The sequence below is a fragment of the Mus caroli genome, chromosome 18 (genome assembly GCF_900094665.2).
Source record: "Mus caroli chromosome 18, CAROLI_EIJ_v1.1, whole genome shotgun sequence".
Classification (NCBI taxonomy): Eukaryota; Metazoa; Chordata; class Mammalia; order Rodentia; family Muridae; genus Mus; species Mus caroli.
In genome coordinates, this window is record NC_034587.1 from 9,122,009 (window position 1) to 9,133,941 (window position 11,933).

At 43.8% G+C, this 11,933-nt stretch overlaps 1 protein-coding gene across 1 annotated transcript in view; it reads left to right on the top strand.

Annotated features, from left to right (window-relative positions):
• Lama3 (laminin subunit alpha 3) overlaps window positions 1–11,933 on the top strand; it is a 129,562-nt gene that overhangs the window by 93,780 nt on the left and 23,849 nt on the right. The window contains 6 exon segments of the mRNA XM_029472159.1: window positions 1,053–1,172; window positions 2,910–3,043; window positions 6,174–6,291; window positions 6,550–6,690; window positions 9,578–9,717; window positions 10,614–10,745. Of these exon segments, the coding sequence (XP_029328019.1) occupies window positions 1,053–1,172; window positions 2,910–3,043; window positions 6,174–6,291; window positions 6,550–6,690; window positions 9,578–9,717; window positions 10,614–10,745 (785 nt within the window).

The window sequence follows — 11,933 nt, forward strand, 5'->3', positions numbered from 1 at the left end:
GAGGCAGGTGGATTTCTGAGTTTGAGGCCAGCCTGGTCTACAAAGTGAGTTCCAGGACAGCCAGGGCTATACAGAGAAACCCTGTCTCAAAAAACCACATAAAATTCACACTAAAAGCCTTTTGGATGAAGACTCAAGCCCTGGATATCACAGTGAGTTCTTATCATAGGGAATTCAGTGGTCACAGCAACCACTTACTCCATGGCCAAGAGACAATGCTGACTGGGATGAGCCAGAGCCTGCCCTCTAGAGGGGAATGCTGGTATTCCACAGAGGTGCACTGCCAATCAGTGTAGTGTAGAGGGGAAATGAAGAAGTTCAATGTCAGAGTCTCAAGTAGAAGATCCCTCCTCTGAAACCTGATGAACATAGAGAAGGTGACACTGGAAGAGGATCCAGCAGGGACAGGGTGCAGAAAGGCCTGGTAATGAGAACATTCAGGGATAAAAGGTGGCCGATGTGGTTAGAGTGTGGCCAGTGAGGCATGATGAAAAGCACAGTGAAGAGGTGTTCAGTGCTTCAAAGCATCTGCTTGGGGTCTGAGTTGTTCCTGGAAACAAAAGAAGTTAGTGTGCTCACTGGCAATTGCAGAAGGCTGCCCTGGCTGCATGGTGGCAGGTGATCTGTGGGGAACAGGGAAGATGGACCACTGCAGGAGAACAGGGGAGGACCACTGGAGTAGGGCAATATGGCTGAGGTTGTGGCATGAGACAGTTAAGGGGAAATCCCAGTGTTCGATTGGACTGCTTAGAGAGAAGGGAGGAAATGACTCCACCTATGGTTCTCTGGTTCTGGTTGTGATAAAGCAAAATCAGGATGCTGGCCGGTGTGACTGAGTTTGTCCTGAGTGCCGGGCACTGTGCTATCTCACACACTAATGGTAGTCAGCCATTGTCTGTCTGTCTTTTGCGCATGAGCTCTCCCTCACCTCCCTGTTAACTCAGGAGGCACCTGAAGCCAATGGCACCAGGGGCATCAAGAGTCACTGGAGAGCAGAATTCTCCTCTTCTTCAGCCAGGCCTTCTGGTAATCTGTCCTTTTCCATACTCCAGGATAACTTCATATCTCTGAATATAGAAGACGGCAATCTCATGGTAAAATACAAACTAAATTCAGAGCCACCCAAAGAGAAAGGAATTCGAGACACCATCAACAACGGGAGAGACCACATGGTATGGAGTCTGTTTATTTGAATTTTTAGAAGTCAGTGAACCTTTAAAATGAAATTAGTGCCCCCTTCCCAAAAATAGGCAAAATGACACACAAACCTTATTACAAGATAAACTTATCAACTGTGGGTGTGCCCTTTACAATTCTGAACATTTAGGCATGAAATATAAAAAATATATAGCATATGTAAATTATGTAAACTGTGATAAATTTCAAATGAGAACATTTCTATTACAGTGAGACCATTTCTACTAAGATATTTAGGGCAGTAGTTTTCAACCTTCTTAAGCTACAGGGTAGAGGGGTAGCAAGGTGCAGCTGAGAACCACTGTTTTAGTAACTTGGGGAGATGACGCTGTGCTCAGAGCTTCTCAGAAGCTAAGTAGAAAAAGCTAGGTGTGGTAGACCTATTGTCCCTGAAGTAAGGATGACACAAAGGCAGGCAGGTCCCTGGTGCTCATCTCAAATCAAAGGCCAACAATGGCGAAGAAACAACACCTATGATGTTTTCTGGCCTCTGGAGATACATGACATGCACATAGACATACAGACACACACAGATGTTTTAGTATCTGCCACGGACCGGGCTCAGTTGGGCCCCCCTCAATTCGTGGGAGAAATAAGGATTCCGGACTGGTGGGCAAAGAGTTGTTGAGAAATGACAAACAAATACAGACACGAGGGAGTGTGCTGTATCTGAATGTAATATTAAATTGAGCACCAGACTTTTAATACAGAAGAAAATAGGGAAGTTAGGTGACACATCGGCAAAGTACAATGAGGTTACCGGATGCTTAATGACTCTAACACAAAACAGAGAGAGGAATGCAAACATAAAGACTGGCAGGAACTGGGCAATAAAACAACTGAGACCAAGTCAGTTCTATCTAAGGTCAGCTATAGTCTTAGAAGCCAGGTGTGAGGTCTTTACACTCCCGGGCAAAGGCTTTCATGCCCAAGTCATGGTTCTAATTAGGGAGTTCTGCTCTAGCCAACCTTCTCATGAATAATGCCATACTATAAAACCACAACCTGATCTACTTCCTAAACCATTGTAAATTCCTGTATATGGGAGTGACTTGGCTTTTATTCTAAGTGATAGTGTGGGGGGGGGGACTTTCTACTAATAAGTAATGTAGTCTGCCATACATAACTATAATAAGAATTCTAAACTTACGTTGCTAAGCTTGCCCTGAGATTTCTAACTCTATGTAGTAGATAGTAATGCCTGATTTCTTTCACTAACTCTCTTACAATACTAGAGGCAATTCTGAATGTCACTGAATAGGCAATATTCTTACTGAATTCCAAGCCTAGAGTCTGCTCAAGGACTACCTAGGGCATTGGTGAAGGCCAGGAAGCAAAGTTCAATTTTGCTTAGGTATTTGGCAAGTCATTGCTTGGAGGCACCTATAATAAAACAATACTGAAAGAAAGCACACAGATCCATTTGCAAGGACAAGTTTGGAGCATTGGTTATATGGGATGCCACGGTTCAAGGAGACTAAGTTTCCGTGAACTTTTCGCCTCGGGACTGCGTCCAGGTTTCTAGTCCTGTCACACATGTCACTACTGGAGTGGATGTAGCAGGTATCAAACTTTTACCACACACTGCTACTGGGCATTCGTCTGCTATGTATACAAACAAGTCCACAGGAAAACAACACCACAGTTACTCTGAGATACTTCAAATAGGTGTGTGTCTTGTCACTAGCTGAATTGTTTCCTATTCATTTCAGATTTTAATCTCAATTGGAAAATCACAAAAGCGAATGCTGATAAATATGAATAAACATAGTATAATAATTGAAGGGGAAATATTTGATTTCAGCACATATTATTTGGGAGGAATTCCAATTGCAATCAGAGAAAGGTAAGATGAAGTTGTAGGGTTTGTATTTGGGGAGGGAGTCACTGCTTGCATGGTGATCAGAGGACCGCTTGTGGGGTTTGGTCCTGTCTTTCCACCCTCTGTGTCCTGGGCGTCAAGCTTGCTCGGGCTGTCAGGCTTAATAGGAGAGCCCTTAGCCACTAAACTATGTTGCCAAGCTGATGCACTGCATTTTTATCAAAGCAGAACACCTCTTCTGCTGACCAGGGTTGCTACCAATACGTCTAGGCTCCCATGTTTAATATTTACCAAACAGTAAACTTTGCAATACTAACAATGTAGTCATAAAAGAAAAATGGATTGTAAAAATTGAATATTGGGACTGGCTATCCAAAATGCGGGGCGTTGGGTGAAGTGTGGGGCAACTCACTATCCCTCCTTGTCATTCAAGGAGGATAGAGACCACAAAGAATCCAGCGGGGCTGATAAGGGTCAGAATTAGGGCTACTGCTTTACCCATTAAAGAAATTCATGGACACATGTGGAGTAAGGACATACATGCGGAGAGGAGGACACATGTGGAATAAGGACATACATGCAGAGAGGAGAAGGAATGGGATGAAGGGAGAGAGTGTCTGTATGAAAGTTAGCTTTCCTGGTAATCTGACTTATGTTTCCAAACAAGAGGCTACCCCCACCTCTCTCCCGCTTTTTAGATAAGCTTATACATTTTTCTTAGTTTTAATTAAAATCACAAGAGCAGAGAAATAAGCAAAGGGGACAGAAGGTCATGAAAATATTTACCTGACCTTTGTTTCTTCAGAAATCAAATGCTAAGCAATGTTTATCTGTGTCTGGCCAGCCTTAGCTGTCTGGTAAGGCATTTGGTCATCCAGTGATCCCCTGCAACTGTCCCTGATGTGGCTCACTGGGATGGGGTGACTTAGAGGAGCTCAGCAGAACTCTGCAGGGGGAGCCACACAGCTCTTCCCAAGGATCCCAGCTTAGTGGAAGGGCCCTGAGGAGACTGGGAGAGTTCACAACTGATAGGCCTGAGACACAGTGGAGCCATGTCTACATGGAGCAGCTTTGCTCTGTGGAGTTCATGGGTGATTCTTCCCCTCTCTCAGTCTTCTGGGAATCAGGACCCAGATCTCTGAATGACTTGAGATCATAATCCGGGGTCACGTGCCTGTTAATCCAATCTACAAGTCCTTCCTGAGAGTCCAGAGGGCCTGACACGAAGCAGGACATTTTCTCCTGAGTTCACCATAAACCATGAAGGCAAAGCTCCTGGCACAGTGACAATCAGCCTGGATCTGACAAACTCTCAATTCAGAATTACTCTCTGCCCTACTTGCTCCCTCACGTCTGCAGATCCCAGAACTGGCTAGGCTTCTGTGGGCAGGTAGGCCCAGAGTGTGAGCACCCAGCCCCATGCAGGAGTCACTGACTTAAGTCATTGACCTGCCCCGACATGATTAGGTTCCTCTAACAAATGAGTTCAGACCTCGAATCCTGGAGAGAATGTGGTAGTCTAGACCCTCAGATGGCCCACGACAGTGGATAGGAACATATTCATAAAGACATCAGCCCCAGAATTTGAAACAAACTTCCTTCTTCTCCCAAGGTGCAAGTGTCTTTATAAAGTAATTAAGCCACAACACCAACAAAGATGTGCATTTCCTTTTAATGAAATTTAATTTTATACATGCCCCTTGTCAGTCTGCTGTTTATAATGAACTAGACTAGAATAAAGGCACACATCTTTCCATTTAGATTAATGAAGCTACCTTAGGGATTTATAATGAAATCGGGAGTGGATTTTCTTAGCACATCATTTGATTAAGAAGCATTAATATTTGCCTCAGTCAGTTTGTGTATTAATGCTTTACATGAATCCAGCTCCACACAGATTAGAAAGTGAGGTCAAAGGGGTATGCCAGGGCGCCACATAGGAAGATCTGGATAGAGATTGCTCGTGTGGGAACTGGCGAAACAGAGCCTTCCATAAGTGCTCACTGAACAAGCATGAGATTATGAGTCCCGTTCTCTAGCACCCATATTAAAAAGCCAGGAATGAGGGGGCTGGTGAGATGGCCCACTGGCTGCTCTTCCAGAGGTCCTGAGTTCAACTTCCAGCAACCACACAGTAGCTCACAACCATCTATAAAGGAGTCTGATGCCCTCTTCTGGCATGTAGATTTATATGCATCAGAGCACTCACACAATCAATAAATTTAAAAAAAGAAAAAAGAAAAATAAAAGAGGATCTCACCAAGGAGCCAGCCAGTCTAGCTGTGTTACTGAGCCTCAGTTTCAGTGAGAGACCTTGTCTCAAAATGAGGCGAAGGGCAAAACAGGAAGACATCCATTGTTAATTCCTGGCCTCAAAAATACATGTGTACAAACCCGCACTGGCAGGAATATGTACACGTATGTACATGTATACACCACATAGCCAGAAGAGTTTGCAGGATAATGGTAATAGAGTATTAGGTAGAGGTTACATGTGCAGTGTAAAGGGTGATATAGCCAGCTAATGTGTATATAGATAGCCCTGCTGCCTTGCAGTGAGCCCTTGGGATTCCCTAAGTGCCATTTGAGTGTTACAGATATTAAGTTAATCACATGACAGACAGACACGTGATGCAGAAGAGCAGGTCTGCATTTTATACTAGAGAAGCACAGAGAAGTAAAGTTGCTTGGTGCGCCAGACGCAGACCTTGAACTCAGATAGCCCAGCTCCAGAGCCTACAGCCCTCACCCACTCCTCCAACTCTTGACTCATCTGTGTGTTCATCCCTGCATCCAACATCATCCCAAGCTCTCTGAGCATCTGTGGAGTTAATCCGCATAACGAGGACCTGCTCATGTAGCATGGTTGGGAGGTAGCAGATAAATTCAAACCTAAGGATTAAATCAGCCGTGTTTCCCAGGAGTTAATAAAACTAAAAACTGACCATTTCTTTTGAGTTCGCATGGTAAACAGAAAAATAGAGCCTTAAGGTTTTAAGCACATTCCTAGCCTCAAATTTCTGAGAATATGTTTCTATAAAACCTGCAGTTTAGAGCCTATTTATAGACTTCCTATCCACTGTGAAGTACCAGAAAGCCAGCATTTCAGGGGAGCCCAGCCTCACAGGTCCCCCTTTCTACATCCCGTCCTCAGGTTTAACATCTCAACGCCTGCTTTCCAAGGCTGCATGAAGAATCTGAAGAAAACCAGTGGGGTTGTCAGGTTGAATGATACAGTGGGTGTAACCAAAAAGTGCTCGGAAGACTGGAAGGTAAGCAGGGTTCAGGACTGTGTGACTATACCCCAGAGGGCTTGTGGTACTGGACTGAGCTGGTTTCAAGCACTGAATTTGTAAAGATTACCAGCCATACTCACAGAATCTTACAGATGCTCCGTTACTGAAGCATAGAGGGAGTCTGTCTGAGCTGCACTAATGGCGGTCGTCATTTCCAGGGTGTAGTTCGAGAGCCCATATCTGGGTATCTAGGAACTAACTATAATGCCAGTCATTTCCGTGCTTTCGTTTCAGCTTGTGCGAACCGCCTCGTTCTCCAGAGGAGGACAGATGAGTTTTACAAACTTGGACGTGCCCTCACTTGACCGCTTCCAGCTCTCCTTTGGGTTTCAGACCTTTCAACCCAGCGGTACACTACTAAACCATCAGACACGGGTAAGACATAGTGTGTTCTTAGGAAGACAAAAGCCTGGCTCCAAGCTTTCTGCCAAAAGCAGCGGAGACATTTTGAAGGAAGTGGAATTTGGGGAATTTATCTGCCATCACAGTTCTGGCATGAGTAATTCTCTACCTGGGACGATCCTGAGAGAAATCTGGCTAGATGACACATTATAATCTATAGAGCTCAGTTTGTGTGTATTGAGCTACATTTCCATTCTTTACAGATACGTGTTAAAAAGCATTATAACTGCTATAGGTAATAATGTGGTTTAGGAGAAGATTAAGATTTCTCCTTGCTATTTCCTCTTGACTACATCTTCCAGAGAAAGTTCTTCAGGCTCCTTTCTTGTAGCAGCTACTCCAAAGACAATATTTATCCTGGGAGAATTAGCAGAAACAGAGAGTCCTGTGCTCTCTATTCACATGCAGCCACAGAAATTCTCTCTTGGCCAGGGAAGAAGGCTTGGCAAGTCAAGTACTCACTGTGCAAATCAGAGAATTGATGTTTGCATCCTCTGTGACCATGTGAAAGCCAGTGGGCATGGCAGCCTCCCTATAATCTCAGGTCAAGGGAAGCAGACATGACCCTCCCCCCAGCAATCTAGGGCTCAGTCTCCTGAGACAGAGCTAGCCAAAAAGGCAAGCTCTAGGTTCAGGAAGACCATGTCTGCATATATAAGGTAGACAGCAGTCAGGTAAGACACCTGAAGTCAACCAGTTTGTCTACATATGTATACACCCACTATACAGGCATGCATAAAAAATAATCATACAGCTGGGCGGTGGTGGAGCACGCCTTTAATCCCAGCACTTGGGAGGCAGAGGCAGGTGGATTTCTGAGTTCGAGGCCAGCCTGGTCTACAGAGTGAGTTCCAGGACAGCCAGAGCTACACAGAGGAACCCTGTCTCGAAAAACCAAAATAATAATAATAATAATAATAATAATCATACAGAGAGTGAGAGACAGAGACAGAGGCAGAGACAGAGACAGAGACAGACACTGGTACTCTGCTCCATAAGAAGATGTCCTCTCAGCCCCAAAGATGTAAGAGTCAGCTTAGAAATCCACTGATAGGAAGAATGGGACTTTAAAAAAAAAATGCTTTTGGTTTTTTTTTTTTTTTAGGCTTGGTTGCCAATCCCAGCAGATACTTGGTATCAGATATAAAAGATGGCAGTGGCTGACTCTGTGGCTATGCTCATAGCAAAGTCTTTTGCCATCTGATATATTGTTTACCAGTCTTTGTAAATTTTTTTAAGCAATCCCTAAAGAGACATGTGCCATCAGCCAGTAGAAGTCATCTATCCACATTGGATACTTTGACCCAGTGTTCCTTCATTCCCTCCCTCCTCTGTCCTGTCTGTCTCTTTCTCCGTCTCTCTGACTCTTTGTATCTTTCTGTATCTGTCTCTTCTGTCTCTCTGTCTCTCTGTCTGTGTCTCTCTCTGTGTCTGTGTCTCTGTCTCTCTTTGTTTCTCTGTCTGTTTCTCTCTCTCTCTCTCTCTCTCTCTCTCTCTCTCTCTCTCTCTCTTTCTCTTTCTCTCTCTGTGTCTCTCTCTGTCTGAATGTGTGGGCCAAAGGACACTTCATATAGCATGCCTTAGGAACCATTACTTTGTTTGAGACAAGGTCTCTCACCAGCCTGGGGCTCACCAAGTAGGCTAAGCTAGCTAACCAACAAACTCTGCAGCTCCTCCTATTTTAACCTCCCCAACCTTGGACTTATAAGCATACACCACTGTACCCAGCTTTTTCTATGTGGGTCTGGGTTCTGAACCCTTTGTGGGACGAAGGTTCAGACCTTTGTCCTTGTGTGACAAGTACTTTATTGACTGAGCCATGTCCCAGCCCTGACCTAGCACTTTATTGACTAAGCCATGCCCCCAGCCCTAGCACTTTATTGACTAAGCCATGCCCCCAGCCCTGACCTAGCACTTTATTGACTAAGCTATGCCCCCAGCCCTGACCTAGCACGTTTAATTCCTAGTCCGTTTTTCTTCTGTCACAGGTAAGTACAGCTAGTTCACAGTCCACAGGATGATCAAAAGCAGATGTACGGATTAGATTAGCAACAAGTTAGAGCAACCCAGTGCTATAGAGGGATTATGGAACTTTCTAAGGGACATTGCTTTCAAGTTCATAAACTGTTAGTTAAGAAACACAGTCTATCTCATTCAATAGCAGCAAACGCCATCACTTCTGTAGCCATCACTGGCTGTAACTGCACTGGACAAATTGCTGTAGATGAGAAGTTCACTGAGAACCCACATCGTATGGAAAACTTCAAAAATTAGACTTGATAAAGAAGACTGAATAGAAGTGAAATGAGGATAGGTTCTGAGGATAGGCTTAAGTTACTCATTAACTGTAAGGGTCAACCATCTTGCCAGTGTTTGGATGAGAACAGGTTGGCATGGAAAATTGGGCTTCCTAGAAATAATGATCAGAACATAAAACAGTCATGGAAATCACAGAAAAGGTGTCGTCATTGTAACCCCACATAGGGGAAAATCTTGAAGATGATGAATCTATAAAACTTATGCAGGAGAGAATGAATTCTGGTAGAAACAATTTAATCAAAATGAGAGTAAAAATAGGGAAAATTAGATGTGGTTTAAATGTTCTGTACAGTTGATTAGAAAATTACATGGGCTGAATGAAGGTAGATCTAGGAAAAGGCTGACACAGTCATCAATGTTGAGGTAATTTGCATAACATTTTTAACAAGAATGCAAACTATTTAACAACTATCTTTTCATCAAAATGGTGAAGTCAAAGCATTTGGGCCAAAATGCCCTGACTATGTTATGCCTAGTTTTGATCATTTGTTGTCTCTAAATGCAAATTAATTGTTGATGGTGCATTCTGGGATGCTTACAGACAAGTAGCCTACTGGTCACCCTGGAAGATGGTCATATTGCGTTGAGCACCAGGGACAGCAGCAGCCTGATTTTCAAGTCTCCAGGGACCTACATGGATGGTTTACTTCATCATGTATCTGTAATAAGCGACACCTCAGGGTGAGTGGTTTACTTCGGCTGCCAGGGTCTATTGAACTGAGTTCTCCTGTACAGCTTTGCAGAGAATCTGTTCCTGATGCTGATACTAGTTGCCTATTCTGTGTTAACATTTCCCCAGCTCTGTACCGGTGTCCTGATTAAATCAAATCAGTGGTTGGATGTATGTGGAGAGATAAAATTTCAAAATGGACTATGCATCCTAATTGTGTGAGGCACCTTATAAACCTGCACATAGCATGGTGTGGGTGCGCCTCCAAATATGTTGTAAAGAGACAGCTCACATAAGAATGCTCCATGTGGCTTTCTGCCCATAAGTTTAAAAACAAATCAATTGTATTAGCATCCTGGATGTTTGTTATTCTGGGAGATGGAAAAAAGCTAGGAAATACAATTAACATTAAGAGGAGTTGGAGTACAAGACCGTTTGGTATCTTCCTATGAATGTGAACTATATTGATATATTCATGTTGCAAAACTTCCTTGAGGGGCTAGAGAGAAGGTTCAGGGGTTAGAGAGGACCCAGGCTCAGTTTCTAGAGTCCACATGATGGCTTACAAGCTTTCATCACTTCAATTCCAGGAAATCTGACTCCTCAGACATGGCACATATGAGGTACACTGTCAGTCAAGGCACACACACACATAAAATAAAAATAAATAAGCCTTCTAAAAAATTGCTTAAGCAGATTTTTCTATTGTTTAACTAAAGTGTTATGTGTAAAAATATATGAAGATATTTCATACTCTAAAAAAATACATCTGATTTGACTAGTCCTGTTGGGTGACATAGTTGAGTCAAAGACAGTAGATTGTTCCCTCAGAGAGAGTCTGGGTGTTGTTGCTGCTGTTGTCATTTGCTAGAGGTCTCACCTTTGTCTTGCTTCTCTCCGTTTGCAGCCTGCGCCTTCTCATCGATGACCAGGTTCTGAGAAGAAACCAAAGGCTCTCTAGCTTCTCTAATGCCCAGCAGTCGCTCAGCATGGGAGGCGGTTATTTCGAGGGTTGTATCAGCAATGTTTTTGTCCAAAGGTGGGGGATCTTTTTGTCTGTGGTTATTAATAAGAGCCAACCCACCAACAGAGTATCATATCTATCCAGTTATTGGGTTAGATTTGTCAGTGGTATGAATGGCTTTCATTCCAAGTATTTCTCAGGTGCATTACAAACCAACAAGCCCAAGCTCCTAGCAGCCTAGAGATTGGAAAAGATCTAATGAAAATGAACTTTATGATCATGGCCCTGAAAAAATATTCACACTATTTGGTTCACTTTAATCCATACCATTTGATTGGGTCAGTTCCCATGGCTTTTTTTTGTTTTTTTTTTTTTTTTTTTTTTTTTTTTTTTTTTTTTTNGAGACAGGGTTTCTCTGTGTAGCCCTGGCTGTCCTGGCACTCACTTTGTAGACCAGGCTGGCCTCGAACTCAGAAATCCGCCTGCCTCTGCCTCCTGAGTGCTGGGATTAAAGGCGTGCGCCACCACGCCCAGCGCTCCCATGGCTTTTAAGGTAAAAGGATTTCAAGGGGCTATGCAGTCCTGGACAGACTCTCAGTAGAGTGGTATTCAGAATTCCACTCATGTAAGTTTTAAATATTATCTCTAATGCAGAACACATTAGATAAGGGCCCCAGTCCCTCCATGTAGCCATGGGAGGTCCTGGCTCTGGCTAGGAACCTCAGGCTGAAATTTGCAGTTTCCCTAAATGGCACCATTATCCATCCCTCTGCCCGCTGCCCCCAATCTGGCATAAAAGTCCTGGGCCAAAATGAGGCCCACAGCTTTCACTACACACCATAGTTGATGAAGCTGCTCTCTTGAGCATGTAGCCCCATGGCTGGAGCAGGGAATGGGGGGAACTGAGAAAACAGGGAGGAGTTTAGCTGCAGCCTCTGCTCATGAGCAATAGCAGTTACACAAATCTTTCCATAACCACATTGGTGATATTCTAACGTTCAACGTCCTTCCTGTGCCATACCACATCTGCCACTCCCCTCTCTGCAATTTGATTCACATATTCATGTATGATGCCAATTTCAAGAAAACAACAACAAGTATTTCAGCCCTGTTACACTTGAGGTTCATAGAAATTTCCAGAGCTCTTCTATCATGCAGATGTGACTTGAAGAGGTGAAACTTTGTGTTGGAATCCTGGCAGTGAGAGTGTTCCTGTAGGAATCCTGACAGTGAGAGTGCTCCTGTAGGAATCCTGACAGTGAG